The sequence below is a fragment of the Thunnus maccoyii genome, chromosome 16 (assembly GCF_910596095.1).
Source record: "Thunnus maccoyii chromosome 16, fThuMac1.1, whole genome shotgun sequence".
Taxonomy (NCBI): Eukaryota; Metazoa; Chordata; class Actinopteri; order Scombriformes; family Scombridae; genus Thunnus; species Thunnus maccoyii.
In genome coordinates, this window is record NC_056548.1 from 26,600,914 (window position 1) to 26,627,527 (window position 26,614).

A 26,614-nucleotide genomic window follows, 5' to 3' on the forward strand; every position below is an offset into this window, starting at 1 on the left:
AGCAATGCAGCGACCTACATTTGTTTTCCCACCTTGCCTTTTTTGGATCTAAGATGGAGGTAAATGCTGGTAACTGCTTGCCTCCAACTTTGAGCTGCACATGTAGCTGAGAGAGGTTTAGTATTAGGGTTTAAGAATAGAGGCTGTCGTAAAGCCCTTTAAGGCAAGTTTGTGATTTTGCCTTAAAGGGCCATTGCCATTTTCCCTATGGTTTCTACATGAGTTGCTTTACTCAAGTTTGAATTTTTGAGGACTACATTACTCAGACGTTCTGCAAGAGGATGTCAACTTCCTGTGTGGAGACGATTTACAAGGCTTTACGTACAGGCCTGGTGCAGCTTTAAAGTCCCCCTCCACTCAAAAACATGCTTTCTTCTTGTCCCCACAGTTGGATGTTTGAGCTTCACTGTGTAGAATGATGTATGTTCAGAGTTTTACACTAGAGGGCTGTTTTCATTGTTTCATCTTTTTTTAATTTTGTATAATTCTGAAATGGTAACATCCAATCACAACACTACCCAGGTTAAATGAACATATGGCTTCTGAATCATCTATACAGTGAAGGGAACAGAGATGATGTTCTAACAATCATTGTTTTCATCTGCTGAAAGTGGAAAGTTTCTGTTTTCATTGAAAATCTCATTTTAAGCGGTGGGCCTTCAAGCATGATTTGTGACATCACAACTAGTTTGGAAGCCAAGTCTGGTCCAATATTCAACTAACACAAGTGTGATGTGGAAACTTGTGGAAAGCCTCCAGTGCACAAACATTGAGAATGTACTTTACAGTGAAGTAGGAGACATCTTGTGTCCAACAGTTCTGAAATATGAAATAAATTTGCATATTCACAGATTCTGGATTTTTTAATGTGGGAGAAGGAGGAGATGACATTTTAAGGATTTTAAAGTGGTAATTATACATTTTGTGGAAAAATCATATCAGGCCCACATCATTGTTTCAAACAGAATATTTTTATGTCTTAACACATGTCTGGAGGGGATCTTTAAATAACAAAGATATGAGTGAAATTAAACTCAGACAGATACCAGTGTCCCTCGGTTCTCTCCACTCATCATTTTCTTTCCTCTTCAACTGTCTCTGCTATCTCTGTAAATCTTTCTTCTCCTCTCACCTTATTCACCTCTCTCCTTCCCTCTTTTTCTCTTTACTCACACACACACACACAAACACACACTCTCCCACGCACACATGTACACACACAAACGCGCATTTCTTAATTGACCTGAGATGTGGACAGAAGCACCACTTAGTCACCTGACATGTAGATCAATCACTTACTTGATCTCTAATACCCTTAATATAACAAGGTACATCTGCACTGGAGGACATCTGAGTCACTCACACACATGCACACATATGTGCACACACGCAACCACACACACACACACACACACACACACACATACAGAGACATACAGACACACACAAAAGTGGTGTCCTTGTTTTGCATGTTGCCGGCGTTGACTGTCTGCTTGATGGATCTGCTGTGCTGCTGGTGATGGAAGCCAGTAACCCTCCTCCTTGTCATGTACTCTATGTGTGTGTGAGTGTGTATCCAGTGTAATGGAGAAATAAATTTGGTGATCTCTGTTTGGTTGAGGAGGTAGTATGACTTGATTCAGACAGACTTTACATATACAGTCTGGATAATGTTGGTATACCTCACTCACTGGGCTTTGTTTTAATGAATCTGGGTGGTACATATAGGCATAAGTAATTCAGTGATAGTAGATTGTGCCACTGCCAGATTCATACAGTTATATACTATATTCCTACAGATTGTAACAAACAAATGTAACATTTTTAATTTCATTTAAAGGAGTCTGGCACAATTTGCTAATCTGTATTCAATACTCTACAGGGATTAAATCTAGTATCCACCTAAAGGAAAAGGTCAACAGTGTTGGAAATGTGCTTATTTGCTTTGTGAGATAAGAAGACTTAAATGACATGTCTGTTAACACACATGTCTGTGTGTTAAGCTGAAGTCAGGATATGGTTAACCTAGCTAGCCTAGCCTAGCATACAGACTAGAAGCAGGGGGAAACAGCTAGCTTGGCTTTGTCCAAAGTACAAAAATATGTCTGACAACTCCTCTAAAGCTCACTAGTTGTCACATTTGTTTAAACCGAACAAAAACAGAAATGTAAAAAAGCCAATTTGCTGATTAAGGAGGAGTTATAACTCCAGAAAGCTCCTAAAGAGGTCCCTCAAAGAAGAGCCCAGATCAAGATGAGCCACTGCAAGGTCCTCGGAGTGGCGGGACAGTCGATCATCTGAGATAGAGGAGTGCAGTGGTTGGGTTTGGCCATGGCTTGGAGGTTGGAAGAAGCAGTTGTTTAACCTGCCCTGTAGACCAGCACTTTCAGTCTTGAACTGAATGTGAACTATGGTGTGTGTGTGTGTGTGTGTGTGTGTGTGTGTGTCGGAAGGGTGAATTTTAAAAATATTAAAATGTCCAACTGTGGAAACCAACTTATTTGGAGTTATAGAGGCTACTTAGTGTGAGTATCAGTTTTATTCTGACTTTCAATACGAGGCTGCATCTCTATGTGTAATGATCTCCTTTCATCCAGCTGCTCTGCTGTCATAGTAATACTTCCACAGTCTAAAGTCTTTACCCGGCACATGCTCACATGTAAAACCTGAATACAAAAATGGTTGCCAGTACCCAAGGCAAAGAAAACAAATTTATCCAGGAAATCAGGTTTCTCTAATGCCTGATAGCGACTATGGTAACAATGTTTCTTGTTAGAAAACTATAGAAGGCAGACTATTATCTGGTTAAGTTTTAATCTCTACACTGGCATTGTGGGTTTTTCTAGGTACACCTGACTGTTATATATATGTATATAATCCATTTTAAATCCTGACTGCACCATCAGGTGTTCCTTCATTTTCAAATAGCCCTGGTTAAGATACACAGAAGTAGTTGGCCTGGGACTGAACGGGTGACACCTTGAAAACAGTATGTATCTTTTAGGGCTCTGAAAAACACAATACAGCTCTGTGTTGTTTATGTGTCTTATTAATAATTAATACCTCCCTGTTTTGTGTTAGTTTGTGATAGTGATGCTACGAGTATTTGGTCCTTTCCTAACTGTATTTAATGAACTGTGTATTGAACACTTTTTTATTTTGTTGTGAACCTGGGAGCCCCCTCATGTACCACAGGATTCTACTCAAGGATTCCTGAAAAGTCTCCTAAACCTGGGACCTCATGGAACACAACCAGGGCTTCCTGGACTCCCTCAAGGTCTTTAATGAAATTCAGATAAAATCATGCACAAATGATTTTCATTGGTGCTGTGTATGGATCACTTTTAGGGTCAGATTTAGACCTATATACTATGAGTCTGGTAATATAATGCTTAATGCAACTGACTTTACATGTGACGAATCTCATGCCAAAAAAATAAGTATCTGCACCAGTGATGCACAAATGAACACTATTCACAGAGTTTATTACCAGGCCATCGAGATGCACAGAGTGACTTCCCCTTCCTTCAACCTGCTACTTTCCATCCTTCCAGACCTCCCCCTCACCCTCATCCCCACCCCCGAACCTCCACCTCCGTCTCTCTGGTCTTTCTCCTGGTTATAGTGTGACGGCCTGTCAGGAGATGCCGCTGAGAGGGCCGAGAGACGACAAAATCAGCTCAGATCAGACCTGATCCCCTCACACACACACACACACACACGCCCAGGCACAGCGGTGTGCTGACCAGTGAGCGGTGAAGAGGCCCAGTGTCGGTGTCCCACCTCATCTTCATCAGCCCTCCCAGCCCTGACCCAGAATCCTCCAGACCTGCCACCCCGGCTCCCTGTGTATGTGTGCGTATGTGTGTGTGTGTGTGTCACTTTGTGTGTGTGTGTGTGTGTGTGCTCCCTCTGACCACATCCACGATTACTGTGGTTGTGGCCCTGGCTGCTCAGGTGGACAGAGTGTGTGTGTGACATGATGGTTTTTGGCACAGTGGGCTCTCCTGCCCAGTAGCCTGACTGTCAGGCCAAATATCCGAAGAGAGGAGAAGAATGGAGGGATGGAGAGAGAGATGGAAGGACAGAGAAGAAAGTAAGGGCCGATAAAAAATAATGAGTTCACTATAAAGTCATTGAGGGCATCAAGTTTCTTTCTTCCACACCTTCTCTTCCAGGACAGTTAAGTCCCATGCATGCTCTTAAACTAATTGCCAAGCTGTGTCATGAAAGCAGGAATAAGTCAGACTCATTTATCTCCTTCTGCTCAACTCTAATTAACATTATTCAGCATTTATGGGAACTAGATTTCCTCCTTCTTTATCTCTCAGAGACATTATCCTCTGTACAGAGTTCAGGTGCAGTGTGACAACAGGGTCTGAATCTGGAGCTGTAGGCTAATAGGATTCACCAAATTACAGTAAATCAGTTTATAATGTTCTTATTGGCTGTAAGAGTTAGGGTTATAGGTTTAGGGTTGGACATAAACCATATGTTCTAATTGGATGGATATAAGGTTTATGTCCAATAGGAAGTGCCACATTTGGGTTTGAGTGCCACTATTTTATGCACAAATTGAAAACAGCATAGAGACAAAACCCGAGTGGAAACAGGAAATTTGAAAAGTTTAAATGTCAAAAAAAGTTTTTACGCTTTGCTGAAAAAGTCGGTGTATTTACAAAAAACAAAGTGTGACAAAGTGCAACGGAAACGGGCGTATTGAATAAATCACGACGCACATGAAGCATGCAACTGAAACATAACTCAAACTTCCACTGAAGAGACAAAAAAAAAATAGCTGCAGATGAAAACAACAGATCTGTGTGGAGAGATGAGCAGCACTGTAACACTCTGAGAAATTAATACATGAAACAAAGAAATGACAACAAGGGTCATGAGATCAACTCAAGATCACGCTGATCTACAGTAAACTTCCCTCCAGAAGTCCATTAACTGCAAGAAGCCTTCAAATGTATTTCTTCTTTTGCCTCTTCTCCCTCATTTGATGTGGTTTATCTGTGATCTGATGTGTTGAAAATGCCAATGGTGTCTAATTTGATCACTTTAGTAAATAATACACTCAACCAGTGGTGGGAGAAGTACTCAGATCTATTACTTAAGTAAAAGTAGCAGCACCACAGTGTAGAAAAAAATGTCTGTTACAAGTAAAAGTCCTGCGTTCAAAATTTTCCTTAAGTAAAAGTACAAAAGTATCAGGATCAAAATATAATGAAAGTATCAAAATTAAAAGGCACACGTCATAATTTATTTGTTGATAATATTTTGAATTATTAATCTGAATAAGCAAAGTAAATAGTAATTATGTTTTATATAAATGTGGAGTATAAAGTATTGTGATATTGCCTGTGATGTTGTAGTGGAGTAGAGTTATAAAGAAGCAGAACATGGAAATACTCAAGTAAAGTACAAGTACCTCAAAATTGTACTTAGGTTCAGTATTTGAGTTACTTTCTATCACTGTACTCAACAATAACAATGAGGTTAAACAGTTTTATGTTCTTTTGTCAGTGAAACCTGTCAGAATTAGCTTAAGAAGACAAAAATCACACATAAAGAATATAAAACAATCAAAAAACAACAAACTACATCCAGTGTGAACTAAGTGAAAGCCTGGAAATCTAGACCTTCCAGCTGCTTCAGTAATACTCTGTGTGGCTAATAAACAGTTTGAAAGAAATGAGGATGCTTTTCAAAAAAATACAGCTATAAAAGAGTTGAGTGATGGAGCAGCAGGATAGTGAGGACTACTGTACATGTCCAACATGAGGACAGAGTGACCAGAAGAGGGCAGCGGAGGACAATTAACGAAGCAGAGCTGCTTAATTAACCAAGACTGAGAGAGAGAGAGAGAGAGAGAGAGAGAGAGAGAGAGAGAGAGAGAGAGAGAATCTACTGTTCCAGTGCGGTTTATTTTCAAAAATGCAGAAGATAAAAAAAGTCAACTTGTCATTTAAAATATCTCTGGTGGATGTGTTGAGGAATCAGTAGAAAGGATGTTTGATCATAGAAGCGTTGTTGCTTCATATAAGCATTTACACTTCAACAAGCAGAGGCAATATTTAAATTATGTTAAATATATTAAAATATGTTTAATAATATTCCACCTACTGTATTAGTCTGATTACCACTTAAAAAGCACGTATGAAATTGATTTTTCCCACTATATTCATGGTATTTTACAGCTTAATTCTGGTATTTTTTTAAATTCATTTTCTTATTTTTTAGAGTAAAAAAAAAAAAAAACCTACAATAAAATAATAATCCAGTATTTCCTCACTGTAGTGTGAGGAAGGCTTTAACACCATTTAGGCCATCGTGTTGAATCTAATATACAGAGAAAACATACTGAACATTCAACTGAATAAATGTTGCCTCCTGTACATTGTGAGTCATGTTTGTGTTCAATGTGTTTTCTTATGTGTAAGGGAAAATATTGAATAGAAAAACATGACTTTAGTGGCTCATGATGCTGTTTCACAGGCTTTACCACCCTGAGAAGAATAAACCTGAGGAAGGAAACATTGTCATTTTTTTCTTTAATGTTTGAAACTTTAAAGACCCTGAGCTGAAATGCAAAAATCCAGTTATTTTGGAAGCCCTGTGGTGAAGCTCCTCCAGTGACCTGCTGCACTCTCTCTCCCTCTCTCTCCCCCTCTCTTTCTCTCTCTCTCATACATCACAGTGATGGATAGGCTCGGCTCTGTCTCTCGCCGCCCCGACACAGGAGTCAGCCGCGGTTCAGCCTGATAAGAGCTGAACCTCAGCTTCATTTACATGGAATAACAGTCAGTGTGTGTGTGTGTGTGTGTGTAAGTGTGTCTGTGTGTGTGGAGCATGTGTTGCCCAACATTTTGACAACTCCTTTTCTTCAGTATTGATCATCGTTTCAGCTCTTATTCATGACAACGCTGTGCATCTCACCTTGACTTCATCCTGTGTGAGGAAGACTCACCGCTGTGTGTTTATGTGCACGCTTCCCTCACTGACTGAAAAATGATGTTATTATGTTATATTACACTTTCCAAAATAGAAACCAACAATCTTTGTGCAAGTACATGGATTTGAACTGTGCTGCCTTTATGGAATCTGTGGGTATTTCTTTTCAATTTTCTCCTGAAAATCTGCATGAGATTCTTGCTAACATGATCTACTGACTCAGCCTCTATGAGTTTACATATTCACTCTGGGCCTATAGTCTTTGACAGCCTGCTATCATCTTCTGTCATGAATCAATCTTATTAAGCGTGTTTATGTGATGTGTGATTTGGCGCTGAGTATTCAGTGTGTTGTTGTTGTTTTTGTTGTTTTTTTTCTCCACCAAATGACAAAGAGCTGGGTTAGACCGCCATAAGTCATGTCAGCGCCGGAGAAGAAAAAAGGACATGAGAGCTTCTTTAAAACAAAAGTGTCGACTTGGCTCAGCACCGCCGGGTTTAGGATGAGTGTCTGAGGATGGAGCTAATTGTGGTGAATACAGAGCTTTGGCAGCGCTGGGTTTCTCTATCAGATGCCAGCGTTTGAGTGTGTGTGTGTGTGTGTGTGTGTGTGTGTGTGTGTGTGTTCTGGGCTGTGCATTCCCTCACTCGTTTGTTTGCTCACTCTCCCCGCTTCCTCCAGGGACTCTGGTGGAAGTAGGCCTGCCGTCCGGCTGCCAAGCAAACCTGATTTAGTCACACTCGGCTGCCATTTTTCTTCAGTAAAACAATCGTGTTTGGCCTGGTGGCCGGCGGCTGGTGGCCAGTGGCCGGCCGTCTCCGGGCTCAGGGGTCCTAAACTGGTCCGGGTGGACAACCTGCTTTAGATCTCATTTAGCCTGCAGGCAGCTCAGCGCTACACATCGCAGGGCTCCTCTGTGATTTAGCTGCTTGTGTGTGTGGACTTCACTGTATCAAGACAGCGTGTCTGATGAAGCTTCCCGTGACTACACAATTCTGCTGTTACTGATAAATTACCACCGATGAGCTCTACACACCTCTGTGCCTTTCTACCGTCAATACGGCAATGAAATGGTGCAAACTGATAGCAGTCACTGACATCCATTCATAACCGAGGGCCTAGCTTACATTTAGACTTTTTAAAAGATAAGATTTTTTTTTTTTATTGTCAGTAATTCAGTGAAAAGAGTAAAAGCAATTGCTCTTACTAACAAGTAATGTGTGTTGTATCACAGCCTGATATTCCATTGTTGTCCAAAAACTATTAAAAACACATCAATGAGCCACACTGTTTCACTGGCTGACATGTTCCTTCATTACCATGAACACACTCACAGTTGTGTATTTTGTGTCAATCCCACACACACCATCATGCTGCCAGAAATACTCTCTAGAGCACCGAATATGGATTCATCCGCCGCTTAAAATAGTCCTTCACAAATGCACTATTTCCTCTTGTTTGACTAACGTTTGCTAAAAACTACAGTGACCAGGTGTTTTAATAAATTATGGAGCTTTGTAAATAAAATAAACTAGATATTTGTGAGCTGTTCTGAAATATTAATGTCTTCAGTAGGGAGCAGTGGGTGGGGGCTGGGATAGAGAATTCAGAAAGTATTGATTGTTGGTTTTTGTCTTTTGATGGGATTTGTTGACAATAACAAAAATATAGAATATTGCCAGCTTTATCCTTTAATTAGGTCAGTTCAAAGAGCTTCTTAACACCCTGTTCCTGCTGTGTGAATAGTGGCAGTTCTCCATAATTCATGGAGCTGTAGTTACATATGTAACTCTCATCTTAACATCTAGTGTTTCACTCGCATTACCTGAAGTGTTGTTTTTACCAGCTGACATGGAAAGCAGCAACATTCTAGTCGAGGTTTTCTGGAAAGGGTAAATAACGTCAGTTGCAATGAACATTTTAGACTATACATAATTACACTATTTACAGGTATTGTATATATAACTGATGTAAATAGTTGTGCATACTAATTTACTTGCTAAAAAGTGGATTTAGCATCAAGTTATTCTTAGACTGTGTAAAGAGTTCAGATATTAATCACTGCTACTGTCTCTAAGAGGATATTGAGCACAACCATCTAACTGTTTTCATGATAATTCAAATGAAAGCAGTGATGAGCTACAAAAAGTTAGGAGAATCATGGATGGACAAAGGAGCAATTCAAAGACATTTTGGCCTCTTATGATGGACACCTGTCATTGTTTTGGAACCCCTTTTGGAATTTTTTGACTGATTTATTTCCTTTTATGTCTTATACACTACTGTACACACTCAGACATGCTGACTGCTCTTCTTTGACTGTGGATTATTAGTGTACCATGACCTGTGAGCCTATTTTCTTCTTCCCTAATTTTATGTTCTGCTTCCTCCTTATGGAGGTTTGGTTTTGTGTTGTATATAATAATGAAAAATGAAAAAAAAAAAACTCTTCACAAAAAGAAATAATGTGAGCAAATTATGTAAAGAAATAATATGAGTAAATTATTCCATAGTTTTCACTGCGAAATATTTAAAAACACATTGGAAAGTGGAGTTGAGGCCTTGCTTATAGGTTAAGAAAACAGTTCAAGAACAACTATTTAAGTGGCTTTAATTTTTCTCAAAACTTGTTTCAAAAAAACTATTTTTGTAATAGTATTTGGTGAATATGGCTCAAGTTTCCGCTGGTACAGAAACTCTCACTCTGAGCCATCAGAGCGCTGGCCTGTTCATCTATAGTCTCTAATTGAAGGCAAAGCTAATTAGGACGCTACACTTTGAGTTGAGAACACATTCTTTTTTCTTGTTTCCCCTCTCTGCCTCATTATATGCAACTCTGAGTAATGACCAACATATACATTAACCACTGCTATAATTGTGGTGGAATTAATTATTCTGAAAATAAATCTTTGAGAAGAGAGAAGGAAGGGAAAAAAAAAAAAGAAAGAATGTGAGAGAGTGAGCGTGAGTGTGCTCACGTGTTTGTGCGAGGCTGTGTGTGTGTGTTGGTAATGAGAGCTCTGTGCTGCTGCTAACTTGCTCTAAATAAATCTATGATTAGCATTTTCCCTTTAAAAGGAATAATTTCAACTTTGATATCCGTAATTGTGCTTAAGGGCTCCTGCGCTCCTCCGCTAGCCCTCAAACGCTCACTCTTCAACCCATGCAGAGACTATCACAGCGGCCCTTTATTCACTTAACACTTCATTCAGAACCTGTAATAATGAGCGCCACTGAATACTATTTTAATAAACCATTACAACACCGAAAGAGAAGCTTATTCCAGGTATGTGAAGTGTTGAAATCAGCCTGCTGCACAGCATGAAACTGTGTGTGCAGATACACAGAACACACAGCAGAGCAGACACTGAGAGTGATCAATCATCTGCAACACACACTTTCAAACAGGCTTGGACACCCAGAATAGAAAAGTCTGCTAATCCACGGGAGGAACAGTCCTTTCTGCACACACACACACACACACACACACACACGCACACACACACACACACTCATATGCACTCCCAATGACACAGAGGGGCTTGTTATTTGCATGTGGCAGTGGCTAACCAATAGAGGGTGGTGTTGCATTGCGGGTCTGGATATGGAGGGTCATCATTTTCAGTTGGGAGCCGACTGCGGAGCTCATCACATCAACACCTGCCTTTCTAATCTGGTTTTCATTACCGATGACTGGATGAAAAAAAGAAAAGAAAATGACTCCTTTAATGGATGATGCTGACATTAAGAGTTGATGGTTGCTGTTAAAGAGGATGTGTCAGCTGCTCATTGATAAACAGGAGTCTTTTAATGTAAGGTGTAGCTGGTGCAGCTTGAATCTGAAATAATCATTTTCTCCATGCAGTTACAAATACTGCAAAAATGCTGAAATTTAGAGAATTTTTGCATGAAGTTCTGTTTTTATATATAGAGCAGCTCAGGGCAAAAATGAATGTTTTTCATTTGAGAGAGAAATCTCACCATGAGATCCATTTAGTAGCTGTTCAGGAGCTTTCAATCATATCCAATAATCCTCATCAGCTACAAAATGCTGTTTTTTGAGATCAAGAACAAACTTTGATTTTTAAAAAAAAAATGTATGAAAACTGCAGATCTCAATGTGCTGAGGAAGATCATGATATGATCGAAAGCTCCAGAACGGTTACTAAATGGAGCTTGTGGTGAGACTGTTTTCTCAATGGCTGTTTCCAAAGTCAAGAATGAAATTTTAATTTCTTCACCGTTTGACAAAAAAATAAACAAAAACAAAACTCAACTCAAGGTCCACATACTAACTTTTTCACGGACTTTCAACTGCATGTCATGCACTTCTTCAGTGGATGGAATTTATTCAGTCTTTCTAATAAAAAAGCTTGATTAAAATGTTTTTTATTGGATGCATCTATCCCCACAAATACTAGATTCTGATTCCCTAAAATTTTGATGCGCTTAAAAATATACAATCATTTACATTCCTATCATAGCTCCTCTTTAAAGTAGTGAGCTCACTGTGCATATTTGTTTTCCTCCGCATCATGCTTTATCTCCCAGCATGCATCTGAACACATAAACATCAATATTAGCAGTTTAGTGGTGAACAGTTGTTGGGAAAGTGATCTTAAAACTCTAAAGGACACCTCCACGTCCCTCTAATTAAAACTTAACCGCCCAGCCGAGGCAGATACAAGATAGGAGGAGGGGAGGAAAAAAAAGGCTTATTTAGCATTAACATAAAAACAAACAGCCGCATATATATATGCAAATGAAGGAAGGGCAAAAGCAGGATGCCGGGAGCCATCCGCCATAACTCACACTGATGGCCTTTAAGTGAGAAATCGTCTTCGAAAACGTCCAATAAGAAAGTGGGAATGATGCACCTGTCGCCCATCTGACTAATGAGCCAATCAGGTTGCAAGGACAAGGAGCACATCCGGGTAGTGATGTTGGCCTGCAGTGTCACTTTGTACAGGATGCGCTCATGATTCCACAGCAGTGAAGATTTCACAGCTTAAGATGATATAAAAATGATCCAGAAAGGCAACATTAAAGCTTCAGAAACTTTAAAGCTGCAGTAAGAAATGATTTAGTGGAGCATCCTGCTAGCTGAATGGTTACTGCACATGCCAAGTAAACTGCAACCTCTCTAGTTCGATTCCAGCCAGGGACCTTTGTTGAATGTCATCCCCATCTTTCTTTCCCCTTGTTTCCTGGCTGCCTCTTCACTGCCCATGAACCATTAAAGGCAATAACAATAATCTAAAAAGAAAAATTCACAATTTGTTGTAACATCAGCGGTGAACCTGAACCTGAAAATGTATGTTTAGAGGCATGCCTGATGTCTGACTGTGTGGATTGAATATGAGCGACAATGAAGACAGCTTCTTCTTCTTTCCCTCCGTCCGTCCACAGAGCCGCTCAAAGCAGCTTTAATCCCATATCTTCATAAAAAAAAAAAAAAACACTGGCACTGAGTCGCGCCTTAAAAATGACAATGATTTACATTTCAACATAATGCTCTCTGTCGGCTGTTATTGTGACAAAGTGCTGGATGTATCCCTCCCAAATGAAAGTGGGTGTTCTGTTATGCGTGCGACAAAGACATTTGGACGAACCTGCCATCCTCTCCTTTTTCTTGTAAATGAGCATGGGAAATCTATTTATGTCCTCCTACAGTATACTGCTGAAATAAGGAGAGGCTTATTGGGAGACAGGCTGAGCAGCCAAAGACGAGCCCTGTGAAGATATATGCTGTAGAAAGAAAGAAAGAAAGAAAGAATGAAGAAGAGGGACGGAGGAGAGAAGCGGCAGCACTCGAGGCGATGCAGAAAAGTAGCGAGAAGTCCAAAGACAAAGCCGGGTGGATGTGTACGAGGGACGGGGAAAAGCGTTCTTGCCGCTCTGACAACACCTGGCCCAGGAACAAACTAGAGGCTTGTCTAGATGCGAGGTAGGGGGGGGGGGATAAAAAAGAACCCTGAGGCCTGCATCCCTCCCCCCCTCCTTCCTTTCTTCTGCAAGCCATGGGGCCGAGAAATAAGTTGAGAAGCAGACATTAAGAAGGAAAAATAAGAAGAAGGAGTGTTTTTGGAATGTGATAGCAGCTAATCCAGCTCTGTAGGGATGAAGGGGTTGGCAGCTATAGTTTCTAGTCAAGGCTGACTGGCCACCGGTTCAAACCTCTGCTTTTAAAAAAAACACTGATGTTCCTCTAATCTAAATCTGAGCTAGGTGCGGTTTCATCATAGAGATGCCACTGCTCAGCTGCTGCAACTGAAGACATTCCCTCTCACCCAGTTTCTGTTTGCACGCACACTCTCCCTCTCTACATGTTCTTCCAAGTCACCGAATTTTACTTTTTTGCTTTTGAGTCTCTCCCACAGGGATGTGCGAGGATGAAAATCAGACGCTCCCCATACTGTACCTGCCTCTCTTTAAACAGAGGGTGCTGCTGGGGAGTCAGTCAGCAGCCAGCATGCAGAGATGCTGCTTTCTGCCACCAAACCAGTTATCCATCATCAGCCCGCTTCCACAAACGAACACACATTTACTGTACAAGCACACACACACACACCCCTCCACCCCTCCTCCCACACACATGCAAACACACACACACACACACACACACTGAGCTAACCAGGCCTCTATATCTGCATCACCTGTATTTTAAAGTGTGATGGAGATGTGTTTGCGGCAGTTATCACAGCTTCCTCTCATCTTATTTCAATTTTAATTCTATTTCGCACAATTACTTGTCAAATCTTCCCACTACTGATAACTAGAAATCACTGTTAAACCTTAAACGCTTCCCATTTTTATCTCCCACTTCAGCTTAAATCAATTTGGCACTCTAAGGTCACCATAAGGTCACAAAAACTGCCTTATTAAAAAAACTAACATCCTCCCTTTGAACGCCTAAATTAACTTAATTCTCTGACATCCATATCACTCACATTATTAATTAATATGATGAAACAAATCTGGATGGAATGATGTGTGTATTCATAAACCACAAGCTACACATGCGGGTTATTATTAAATGATTTGAATGTGAATGAATAGGAGTGAAATGTGAGTATGATCCATACATTTGTGCGCATATCTAGGCCACTACGACGCATCAGTGAGAATCTGTCGGATAAAAATACAGCCGGCTACATGAAATATAGATTTAATAAAACATAGAGAAGCCTATCATGTGGCAAACTTATAAAAAATATATGGTCAATCACAATCATATAATAATGTGTGATTATTTAGGTTTTTGCGCGTTTAAATGGCAAAAACGAATTAATTGAATTAGTTCATAAGGAGTGCAGTGTATTATATCACAGGCCTTTATTGAGGTAAGGTGTCCGCGCGTGCACATGTAATAAACTGGTTTTAAAAGGGTCAAATGTTAATAAATGTTGAATTAAAACAACATTTAATAATGAGAGAAATTTACGGACGCTACTCAGCGAATGGTAGAAGTGTGTTAGAGACGGCGCGTAATTACACACAACAAGCCTGCATGCATTTTAAATATGGAAGCAGGCTCGTGCAAAGTGTCCAGCATCCTCCGGACGATGTACGGAAGCCCCTCAGGTCATACTTTAACAGAAATAAATCCTTTTCTCACAGTAATGGGACACTGGCGGAGATGACTAGTGCGACTCTGACCACTGCTGCCGTGTGCGCCACACACGCCCGAGTGTGTGCGAGGGTGTGAGAGTGGTGTGTGTGTGTGTGAGTGTGAGTGTGTGAGTGTGTGTGTGTGTGTGTCAATGTGTGTGAAAGCCACCACTAGTCGCCCCCAGTGCTCTTCAGTCTCCACTCTCCCTTCTCACCGCAGACTGAACGTCACGTCCGCACTTGAACTTGAGTTTTCTCCCATTGTAGAAGCCAGAGAGCCGCACAGAGCCGCACAGAGCCGCACACAGCCCGGGGATGCGGGACTCTGCAGCTAGCACAAAGAGAAAAGAGGGTGGCAGTCTGTCCTCAAACCAGCAGTGGGCTTTGATTTGAAGAGTTAAAGTCTAACCCGCCCGCCTGGCTGGCACTGCCAGTGCAGCAGAAGAAGTGCCCACCACTTGGCGACACCTCGAGAAGTGCCGAGAAGAAAATTGGATTCCTATTTTACACACTTTCACACGTTAATTGGCGTCCTTTCACCTGGTTTCTCCGGACAGGGACGCACGGTGTCCAGGGTGGCCGGAGAGTGGACACCGGTAGTGACTGACCATCAGGAGGTGACCGCCGACCTCCCGTGTCTTGCCGCGTCTCTCCTCCACTCCGCTCCGCTCCTTTCTCCACTCTCCTCTGATAGGTGGTGCGAAAGCGACGGAAGGAAAGCCGGACTATCCCCCTCCCTCACCGCCACTGTAGAAGGGAGGCGCGCAACCACTTTGGCACCGAGCTCCGACCGAGCGCCCGGCCGCCCAGCGCTGCGCCACGGCCGGTCACCGCAGAGCGCAGGAGCCGCTTCCCGCTGGAGGGAGATCCGTCGCGCCGGGGTCAGTTCGAGGGCCACATTTGGGGCCAGTGCAGAGCGGTCACTTTGGGGTGGCCAGTGAGCGGCCGGTTTTGGGGTCAGTTTGCGGCCGGTATACAGGAGCAGCAGGAGGAGAGCCGACCCTTCCAGCGCCGCTCTCCGGGCGATGCCAGTGTAAATGCCAGGGCGATGTCCCGACGCAAGCAGGGGAACCCACAGCACCTGTCCCAGAGAGAAATAACACGTAAGTATACCTGCAGAAATTCACATCATCACAGCACAGGATTCTCCTCTCTTTTCCTCTCTCCGCTGTCATTTTGAGAAGTTGAGTTGATTTTTTTCTTCTGGATGTTCGGTGCGTAAAAATGATCATTTTCAGACTTGGAGCAGAAAGTTTTGTCGAAGTGTCTCTTGGAGGCCAGTTTTTTTCCCTCCTGATTTACTGACAAAATTAGATAAAGGCCTTAATTTACTTATCTGATTATTACGGTCTATAAATAGCCCGCTATTATTAGAGCAAATTTACACATGCAGTAAAGAGAGTGGAAAAGTCTTTGGCTGTGTGTGTTTGACTTTTAAAAGCAGCTTTACGGAGAAGTCGAAGATCCGTCCTCGTAGTTTTTTGAGACGTTCTTTATTATTACAGTTTTTGCTTTATTAAATTACGAACACTGTTGTCATGAGGGAGGAAATTACACTTAATTTTCATTTGAGAATAAAAATACAACTGCAGTTTCTTCTGTTTAAATCACTAATTACTTTTTGACGCACTTTCACAAACACATAATCGCTCCTTCCCGGTGAACATATTAAACATGAGCTCTGTCCTAATCAACACAAAAAGAAGAATCATTTGGAGATTTTTAATTCTGGCAAATTATTTTCTTCATCTTTCGCTTCGAGAAAAGGGCCGACACGTTAATTTGAACGCCACAGACAACTATTAAACTTCAACTCTCTGAACTCTCTTATTTTAAGCCTGATCATAAAACAAATCAAACAGATGATTTTCTTCTCTCCGCACTTTAAAGAAGCCACGGAGCGCCTCAGGTTTAACACGTAGACTTTATTTTCTTTTTTTTTTTTCCTGCAGGTTATTGAATCTTTAATAGACACATTAATGCTTCATGCCAGCCTCCGTGTATTCAGTTTAATTAGTTAGTCCCGTTCATGGTGTTTTTTCTGCTGGATGGATGCAAAGCTTATACTTCCCCCGGTTGTAATATTAATGGTAGGTTTGGATTATTTAATACCCTGCACGCCTTGACAGCGAAAAAATTCAAGGGTTTCCCTCACGGCACTTTTATGCAGAGTACAATAAGTGACGCTATTTAAAGGCAAAATTATTTAAAATATAGTATCACGTTAATGTGAAGGATTCGTGTTTTCTTCCAGGCGTTTCTTGGAGGAGAAGAAAAGGTGTTAGAAAATACTTTTGCAATTTTTCATCGAGAAAAAACTTTTTTCTTCTCGATATCAGCCATAATTCACACCAACTAAACGCACTGCTCTGCTTTCTTATTAAAAACACAAACTCTTAAGACTCTTTAATCCTTTTTTTTTTTGTTGCGCGGACGCTTCTGCCGCTAAACTTCTTCTCAGCAGTGCAAATGATTTTTTTTGGCCTCAGATCAGTTTTCCAGCTGATGTGTCCTGACGGGAGCAGTAAACCTTTAGTAATCCTGATGCTGGACTTGAAACTACTGAAAGCATAAAAATATCAGTAAGGGACACTTAGTGATGAGATGGAATCCAGGTAAAAGGAGCATGCAGACTGGCATGAATGCATCTACATCACACAGAGGGGCTTGTTGTAAATGAAGACATTTTAAGATGCAGCTCAGTATCTAGATGAATGTGACTCTCTTTCTACCATCTTGAGGTTATTTGGGGAGACTTGTCTTGTGTGAAGCCTGCCAGATCAGATCACTTACACTCTAGTGTATCAGTGTGCACCTCAGTGGCTCTCTGTGTATAACATAACACCCATATTTACAGTAGAGACTCAGCATGCGTGCATGTCCGTGCCCAGCTTTTGGGCCATGTTGCCTGGCTTTCTGTAGGTTCCCTCCTCATGCTGCAAGGCCTGGCTTTACGGCATCGTTCTGCCAACCCACATACACACGCACACACACACACACACACACACATGGAAGACACTCTATGTGGGTTAGATGTCAAATCAACTCTTAACAAGTAGAGATTTGCTTAACAGAGCTACAACTTGTGTGTGGCAGCCCGTACGCAGGCCTGCAGTGTGTACTCAGTTACCTTTAGAAATGGGTCACATTGTGCACGCTGCATGCTTTACTGTGACATCAGCTCCTGCAGCAAAGAGAACATACTGACAGACAGAACGACAGGTAGACAGACAAACAGTCGTAAGATGTGGGAAGAGAAGAGAGCACGAAGATGGAGGCTAATAAATAAGCTCAGCGTCTTCATGTTCTGGTTTACCTCACCGTGTGTGTGTGTGTGTGTGTGTGTGTGTGTGTGTGTGTGTGTGTAGTGTAAAATGTAGTTCTATCCGCAGAGCAGGTCTGACCTGCATGTCTGTCTGTCTGTCTGCCTGTCTGATTTACAACCATTCAGGCTGCAGCAGGGTGCTATACATTCCATAATTTACGTGTAAGAGATGCTCACGGATTTAGTATGCTCGAATACACAAGTGCACACACACACACACACAGGCACACACAGATTTAGGTTTGCATAAGTAGGTTTGCGTGAACATATATATGCCAAGACAACAACACACACATATATGCAAATGCACACATGTGAATCCCCGTCACCAAAGTCCGCATAATTCTTCTTGAGCTGTCAGGTCATAAAATCCGTCTGACCTGCGTCCCGTTTTTTAATCGGAAGGATTTTTTAATTTGGACTTCGCCACGCGATGCATCACACACTCTGAAAAATGTCTCCCATGCGTGAATTCTAGATTCTTCAGAACACAGTTGCTGCACCTGAGCGGAAGGAGGTGTTAGGATTTTGTGGAGGGTAAATCGCTGTTTTTTTTGTTGTTTTTTTTTAAAACGCACTTTGGTTAGGCCTCAGTCATGCACCAACATTCTTACACTATGTGCTCACAATATTAGGACCAGCTTCCTAAAATTGAGTTGATCCTCCTTTTTTTTTTTTGCGCAATCCTAATCTCATTCAGTTGTCTCAAAGCTTCAAAATTCTTCCCTAGTTCACCTCTTTCATTTTCATGCTTCTTTGTGTAATTAGAACAGATTTAAAAAGAGAAATCAATCAGGGATAATGCTTTTCACCTGGAATCAACTAATCAATGCTCTTTATGAAAAGAGGCCTTATGATTTTTTCCATGTTTATTGTCTTTCTCTGTGGTAAATATGTCTGATTCTGCACCACAGCCAGCACTGCATGCTTTACATCTCACCTAATTCACACTCCATTTCCTGGCATGTTAAAATCAAAGGGGCGGCTAAAAAGGATCCGTCCTGAGTGAGATATCTTCACGAGAATTCGGTACAGTTTCTCCCTCAGAGACATGTGAGAAAGACTCATCGGTAAGAAATCTGTATTTTTCGGCTTGTCAGGCAAGATTCGGTGTGTGTTTTGGCGTCGCCACGCCGAGACAGTTTACACCCGAAGGTGCAGACGTGCCTTCTGCTTCTCATTCACTGCAAATAACCCCAGCTTCCCTCCGAGAGGCTGATTTAGTGTGAAGAGACGCAAACAGGACGAGAGAGCTCCCATTGTAGCCGCAAACACATACACACACACACACTCACACACACACAAGGAGAGAGAGAGAGAGAGAGAGAGAGAGGGCTGCGTGTAAATTGCAGTCGCCCACTTGAGATGCATGTTTCCCTTTGGCTTGTCAAATAGCCGTGCACCCTGCTGGGGCTAAGTCTTTGTTAGAGAGAGAGAGAGAGAGAGAGAGAACCTAGCAACTCCTTCTTTTATATGCAGTGAAGCACTCTAGATGAGGTGTTTCTTAAAATGCCATAAATGAAAATGCATCTCTTCACTGTATTTTATTAAGTGTCAGAGCTGATTGTAATGAACGCATAATGATATCCCTACAAGTCAAATCACTCACTGTTTCCTTAAGAGATGTCCTCCACACAAGCAGAGAGTGCAAAGGTAAAGATTTAAAGGGTAAGTTCACCCAAATTAGTCGTGTTTTCTCATTGTTTTTGCTGGAATGAGTTTCTATTTAGGAATAAACAGTAAAAACTGATCTCAGTTTATTCTGTGGATCATCAATCGTCAAACATTTTTTTACATGTATTTTTTTTTAATGTTTTGAGCACCACAAACAAAATTCTCTCCATCATAAGAGATATGCCAGAAAATAGTGTTTTTTGTAATTTGGGTGAAATGACCTGTTAAATTCTAGTTTTGTATAAAAGTCAGGTTGTGAGGAAAAACATCAGAGACCTTCATAATTACAACACAAAAGTAGTGTGGCTATTGAAAGTGTGTGTGTGTGTGTGTGTGTGTGTGTGTGTGTGTGTGTGTGTGTGTGTGTGTGTGTGTCCACGAATCCCCGGGACAAAGGTTTCCAGTTCCCAAAGAGCATGCCTAAACTCATTTTGTTGATCAGCAGGCTGTACACATTCTCCCACTACTGATACTACGTTACACACACACACACACACACACACACACACACACTCACACACACACACTCTACCATAGCCTGCATACCAGAGTGTTGGTTTGCTCAGCTGAGGCTTGGTGAGCTGTCTGTCTGTTGTCGCTCGCCCTTCAACACCACACATCCCTCCCTTCCCCCCCTCCCTCCCTCCTCCTCCTCCTCCTCCTCCCCTCTCTCTCTTTCTGTCTGTCTCTATGTCTCTCTCCCTCTTCCTGCTAGGGGGAGCTCTCAGGCTGTCAGTACTGCTCGCTCTGCCGGTGAGAGGGGTAGCAGAGTGCGAGCGTCTACTCTGTGTGTGTGTGTGTGTGTGTGTGTGTGTTAATCAGATGACATCAGCGCTGAAAGACCACATTCACCTCTTAACTGTCAACACCTGCACACTCTGTACTTCACCGTCTGTCTCACTTTTTTATTTACACCGTGGATTGTAAAGTCATGACAGTGGCTGACTGACATCTATAGCATTCAGCATGACTGTGTGTGTGTGTGTGTGTATATATACACTGTAGTTTATTAATATAGTAAAGCAGATAGATACGTTCTAACTGTTGTAGATGATTAGAATCCATTTATTCTTTATTTTCAGTACATTTCAAAATTCTTTTGTTCAAATTTGTGAGTATGTTTTGCATTATTTTTTGTTTCCTATTCAAATGCTCAAATTATCAATTTTTGTTTGAACATATACACTTTAATTTTGTTTAATTACATTTTAAAAACTGCTTTGGCGATATTATCTGTTTTAAGCAGCAAAGTCTGTAAACTATCTTAAGATCAGTCAATCTATTACCATAAATATTCATGATCAAATGATATTTCCGTTACTTATAAAGTCTAAGTTAAAAAATCTTTACATGGTTAAAAAAACTCCAAATTAATGTCATATCATATTCATCTGAAAGGATTTGTAGGTTTGTTATGTTGGGATGAAGCACTACAAGTAACACAGGTCTTCCTCTCTGTTTGGAGCTCTGTGTTTCTGAGGAGCGCTTCATTCCTACCACAGCGCCTCCCAGGCAGGTGGCTCCGTGCTGACTGACAGATTCCTTCCACTCAAGCTTTTGCTCCACTAAGTCTGAACTCTCTCTGTATTGTCACATGTGAATCCATCTAATACCGCAATCAGCCTGAAACAAATGTTCAGAATTATTTGCAAATTTGCTTCTGATCCGCGCCCAATTTGGCCCCGACACGGTAATCCTGACTTCGACCAGAACGGGGGAGGATTTAACTTGTGATGAACTTGAATTAGCTCGGAGGTAAACAGGTTTTTCACATGAAATCAGGTCAAATCTGAAAATAGACTGTGAGTCATAACGATACAATATTTATTCTATAACATTTCCTCTATTACTTCTTCAATATGACGCTCTCTGCACTTACTGCTTAGAGGACCAAGAAGCTTCTCCTCAAGTACACTTAATGTTACTGTAGCTCTGCTGTAAAATCTACTTTTAGGTGCTTTTGCCTTTGTTTTGATAGTTGATGGTGTAGAAGTGACAGGAAAGAAATGAAGGACTTGAACCCCGAGACCCTATAATATGTACTTTTATACAAAAGCATACAAATAGCTAATTTAAACTCTTTTTAGAGTAAAGTTTGCTGGATTACTTATACAATTTTTATAAAAGAGGAGAGAGATTACACATTGACTGACAAACAGCTCCACTTTTTATGTTTATAATGAGCCTACAACATTTTCCAAAGTAAATTAATGACTCACAAATACTCAACAAAGCATAAATACACCAAAAACATTAGCGAGTGCAATAATGTAATCTGTCACTCCCGACCGTGAGGTTTTTTCCAAATTGACTCGAAATAAAAAAGCCGATTTCTGGTTAAATGAAAGTGTACTGAAGTCACGTCCTGACTTCAACCGTCTCTGTGGTGGCACATCGCTTCAATCAATCACTTTGTCCTTCACGTATTCCTCATGTGTTCAGTTCAGTCTGTCAGTGTGAGGCAACACCGCTCAGCCGCTCAGTTAAAGTTACATTCAGTGGCGTGTGCAGCATTATTGCTACCAGTAATCAGCTCAGGGATCAGCTCTGATTTTGAAGCATTCGGGTGAAGTTCAGTAGTCAACCGGCAGCCAGGAAATAACTGATACAGCGTTCAAATTCGAAAGATTAAAGTATAGAAAAGGAGTAGTTTTCACCTCCAAAGCTTAGCTGGTAAAACAGACGAGCTGTAGTGACCCAGCCATTGTTGCACTGTGAGTATGTGTGTGTGTGTGTGTGTGTCTGTGTGTGTGTGTGTGTTTGTGCGAATGTAGCAAGTTTCTTCGGGTTTGGAGAGACGTCTAGGTGTGGCTATCACTGAGGGTGACAAATGACTGTGATACTGCAGGTGTGTGTGTGTGTGTGCATCTTGTAAGTGTTGACAACTCTGGTCTGTGTGTGTTGGTGTGTGTGTGAGTGTGTATGTGTGTGAATGTTCTGTTTGTGTCTCACCCACAAACATTTAATCTTGATTTCTGCATGTGTGCGTGTGGTGGAGGAAACGGTTAAAACGCAGCAGTAAAGTCGTTTTTATAGTTTTGATCAAGTCTTTCATTCCGGTCCAGACCCTGTTCACTCAAACACACACACACACACACACACACACACACACACACACACACATCATTATCATTGGTCTTAACTGGCAGAACCTTTCTTGTTCTGGGAGCAATTTGCAGGGCTTTCATCAGTCGCAATGGGAAAAGTTATGATGGTATTAAAAAAAGAAAAGGGGTAATGTCATTAAAAAACAGTTGAGGAGTGCGGCGAACAAATATTTGAGAAGGAGCTTGTCGCTAATACACTCTACCATTTATGTCTGTGAACATTATCTGACTGTTTTGTGGAGAGCGTGAAGGTTCTAGATGGATTAGCAGCACATTTACAGTGATAGGCGATAAACAGAGGAAGCCAAACCCTAGAGACGGTAGCCTGCTCCGTGAAAACTTCTCCCTGAATTTTGTCCACGACAGGAAGTGAAGAACTTCATATTTTTTTTGTTCCCGAAATACCTGTTGCAGTAGCCCTACTGTAGATGGTTTGTCAAGAGTTATTTCTGAGCCGTTCATTTTTAGACGTCCCATTTCCTTTGATTTTTATTTTGTTCTTCTTCAGCCCCGGTTAACTGAAATCCTATTAGCGCTCTTGCCTGACTCACCCAAGCCTTCTTAGGTAAATCAGGCCAAAGTAACGCTTCTTCCTTTGCATCTGTCATCTGCACACACACTGCCGACTTCACTGCTGCTCAATAATTATGAGTGAGGAAACCACAACCCAATGCACATTTTGTCATCGGATGTTGTCTTTGAATATCTATTAAAACTGGCTCTGGGTGATGTGAAGATAGTGGTGTTTACATTATGTTTATAAGAAACATTAATACGTGCATACGCTGCCGGGTGTAAATTTGAAATATTTCTGCAGCATCAAAAGATTCAGATCCTGTTCTAGTTGATGTTCACACACACAGGAAGTCAGCTGTGTATTTGAGGTTTGTCTGTAACTTATTATCATATTACTCTAATTGTTCATCTCAGAGATGAAGTCAAGTTTGAAGGGGTCAGTGTTTGTTCCAGGTCAGCTCACTGGCTTTATTCTTTCTAATGTTTATCACTGGAGAAATACTGTACATGGCTGTTCATTTCAATAGCGGAGCACAGATGGCTGCAGCCTGCAGGCTACACACACACACACACACACACACACACACACACACACACACACACACACAGATACACACACAGATACACACACATACACACACACACACATGCATGTGCATGTGTACCCACGAGGTACACATGCACATGCAAACATGTTATGACACACGATGCATGCAGTACAAACATGCAACACATACACACATGCAGCGGGAGCGAGATGTGGGTTGACACTGTACACACCTGCTCAGACACATACATGCTTCCTGTAGCTGCAGCGGCAAAAATAAATATTGCTAAAAATAGAAAGTTGTAACATTTGAAAGTTTTAAAAATAAGAGCTTCCACTTATATTTGTTTTACAGTTTTTGGATGATGAAGATGATAAGAAGGATTAAGATGTATCTGAGAACATCAGACTTTCTTAAATGATTATTATTAATACTGTAGGTAAATTAAATTATGATTTATTTTGATATTTGTTATTTGCAGATTTCTAACACACTGGAGACTGCAAACCACTTCACATCACATTACATTTCATGACATTTGTGTATGTATATAAATATACAATATAGGTGTCTATGTTTTGTACAAATATGTGTGTGTGTGTATATATATATATATATATATATATATATATATATATATATTTCTCTTAGCTTTTCTTCCCTTTTTTACAGTATTATTAATTGCAGCACTAGTAGCGGAAATAGTTGCACTAATAGTCGTATTTATGTTGCTATTATCACTACAGCAAGTAATAATAGTAATTAATCAGAATTACATTGCATACAAAAGTGGTTTCCAACTGAGGGCTCGGAACCCCTCATGGGGTCCCAAAATAAATCTGAGGGCTCATAAAATGATTAAAAGGATGAAAAAGGAAAAATATATTTCTGTTAAATTTTCCTTTTTTTTTTGTGAAATACAGGATAATAAAAGTCCTGCATTTGATACAGTGTGAGAAGCAAAACTCAGCCTTTGGTTCGACTGCTCACAACTCACATCCACTCTAAAGCAATAACCTACATGCAGTCACAAGTAGATACTGCTCCATTTAAAGCAAAAGAAGGCTAGGAACGACTGACATACAATGTGTATACTTGGAATGTATATGTGTTGCCAGTGTGAGAAGCAGAGCGTGTTGTATTTAAAAGCAGACCTATAGCAGGTAGATGTTGAGGTGGGCTGCTCCATCTGGAGCCTTCATCTGCATTTAACATCCCAAATCTGTTTGCATTTCTAATGTGTAGGCTGAGACAAATGGCCAACCTGCTGCTAATCCATCATATTGTATTAAAAGGAAGAGAGACAGAGAGAGAGAGAGAGAGAGAGAGAGAGATATGATTATGATTTCACTCTTTTCCTGTTTACCTCTGTGCTCCACTTCTTTTCTTCAACCCATTCCAGACCTCCTCACTCCTTCACTTTGCTTCCTTTAAGTGATAATCTAAACCGATCCCTCACTTATAGCCTGTTCATGAAAGCTTTTACATTCCACACATCTGCTGTCTGCTGTTTCCCAGCAAAAATCCTCTCCTGCAGAGGAAGTGTGTATTATGTTTTTGACAGCAGTAAACAGCCCGTTGCTTAAACACCATCCAAAGATGGAAGACTGACCTTTTAAAAGGTCTGTAAGACTTAGCAAGATACAACTTTAATGTTCATATATCACTTAACATATAATAGTTTGTGCTAATGAATTAGCATGGACTACTGCAGCTGCTCTACTAACAATCTTCTGGGAACACATGGACCAGTGGTTCCCAGCCTGTGGGTCACAATAAATTTGAAGGGTGATTTCTGCTTCACAAGATTATGCATATTTTTATAGATTTGCCTAAATTTTTTTGCTTTTTTCCTGGAGTGAATCATGGAAAAATTAAACTCCTTCAGGACTTTGAAAATGATTAAAATACAGTGATGGAAATCCCCACCAGAAGACATCCAGCAACTGGTAAAGAGAGTTTGCAGGTAGACATTGTTACATTTTAAGCCAAAAAAGTTGGAAACCAACATGGATGATTCTAGTTTACTTACTTCACCTTTGTCTTTTCTTGTATTTCTTCTCCCACACTTTCATATTAACAACCCTCTAACATGCTCACTGGTTAAAGGTCTTTTGGGCGTTCCTGGAGGGCATTTGTTTTTTTGGTGCACACAACATGGCCCACTCATATTTTTTGCTGGTCCTGGAACCATCTTCTCTTTTCTCTACAATCTCTAAACGTCCAACTAAACAATGTGACACAAAGTCCAGTTTGCAAACGACCAGTTGTTTAATCTTCTTATATCTATTTTTCTTCTCTTTCTCTTATTGGACAGCAGAGGTTGAGCATCCAGATGGCGGCCTGCTCTCTGACTCCCTACCCCCCCACCCGCTCAGCCTGCCTTCCCACGCGCTCGGCCTACCTCCCCACCCTTTGGACCCAAGTCTGGCCCACGCCCTTCCACCCGGCCTCCATGCCGACCACGACCTGCTGACCTGCGGCCAGTGCCAGATGACCTTCCCGCTGGGCGACATCCTCCTCTTCATTGAGCACAAGAAGAAGCAGTGCCAAACGCCGCTGCTGGCCAATGGCTGCTACGACAAGATGACTGACCGGGGAGGAGGAGGAGGAAGTCCGACTCTGCAGAGCCTTCATCACCACGCCCAGCGGTTGGAGCTGAGGAAGGTGGTGGAGCCGGTGGAGATCGGCATCCAGGTGACACCAGAGGAGGAGGAGGAGGTGGTAGGAGAAAGGGGAGGAGGTGAGAGGGGAGCGAGGACGCCCATCAAAGGAATTTGCCCCAAGCAGGAGAACACATCGGCAGGTAGGCATGACAAACACACACTCTGAAAGGATAGCTCAGCATTTTGCTTCCTTCTGAGAGCAAGATGAGA

General features: G+C 41.4%; 1 protein-coding gene across 2 annotated transcripts in view; it reads left to right on the top strand.

The window, feature by feature from the left end:
* Nucleotides 1-14,628: 14,628 nt before the first annotated feature.
* Nucleotides 14,629-26,614, top strand: part of bcl11ba (BAF chromatin remodeling complex subunit BCL11B a) — a 51,627-nt gene continuing 39,641 nt past the window's right edge. The window contains exons 1-2 of one of the 2 annotated variants that reach the window (XM_042389465.1): nucleotides 14,629-15,671; nucleotides 26,056-26,544. In XM_042389465.1, coding sequence (XP_042245399.1) covers nucleotides 15,617-15,671; nucleotides 26,056-26,544 — 544 coding nt within the window. In that variant the 5' untranslated portion in view covers nucleotides 14,629-15,616. The remainder of the gene's footprint in view (nucleotides 15,672-26,055; nucleotides 26,545-26,614) is intronic. The other variant, XM_042389466.1, reaches the window with a different exon arrangement.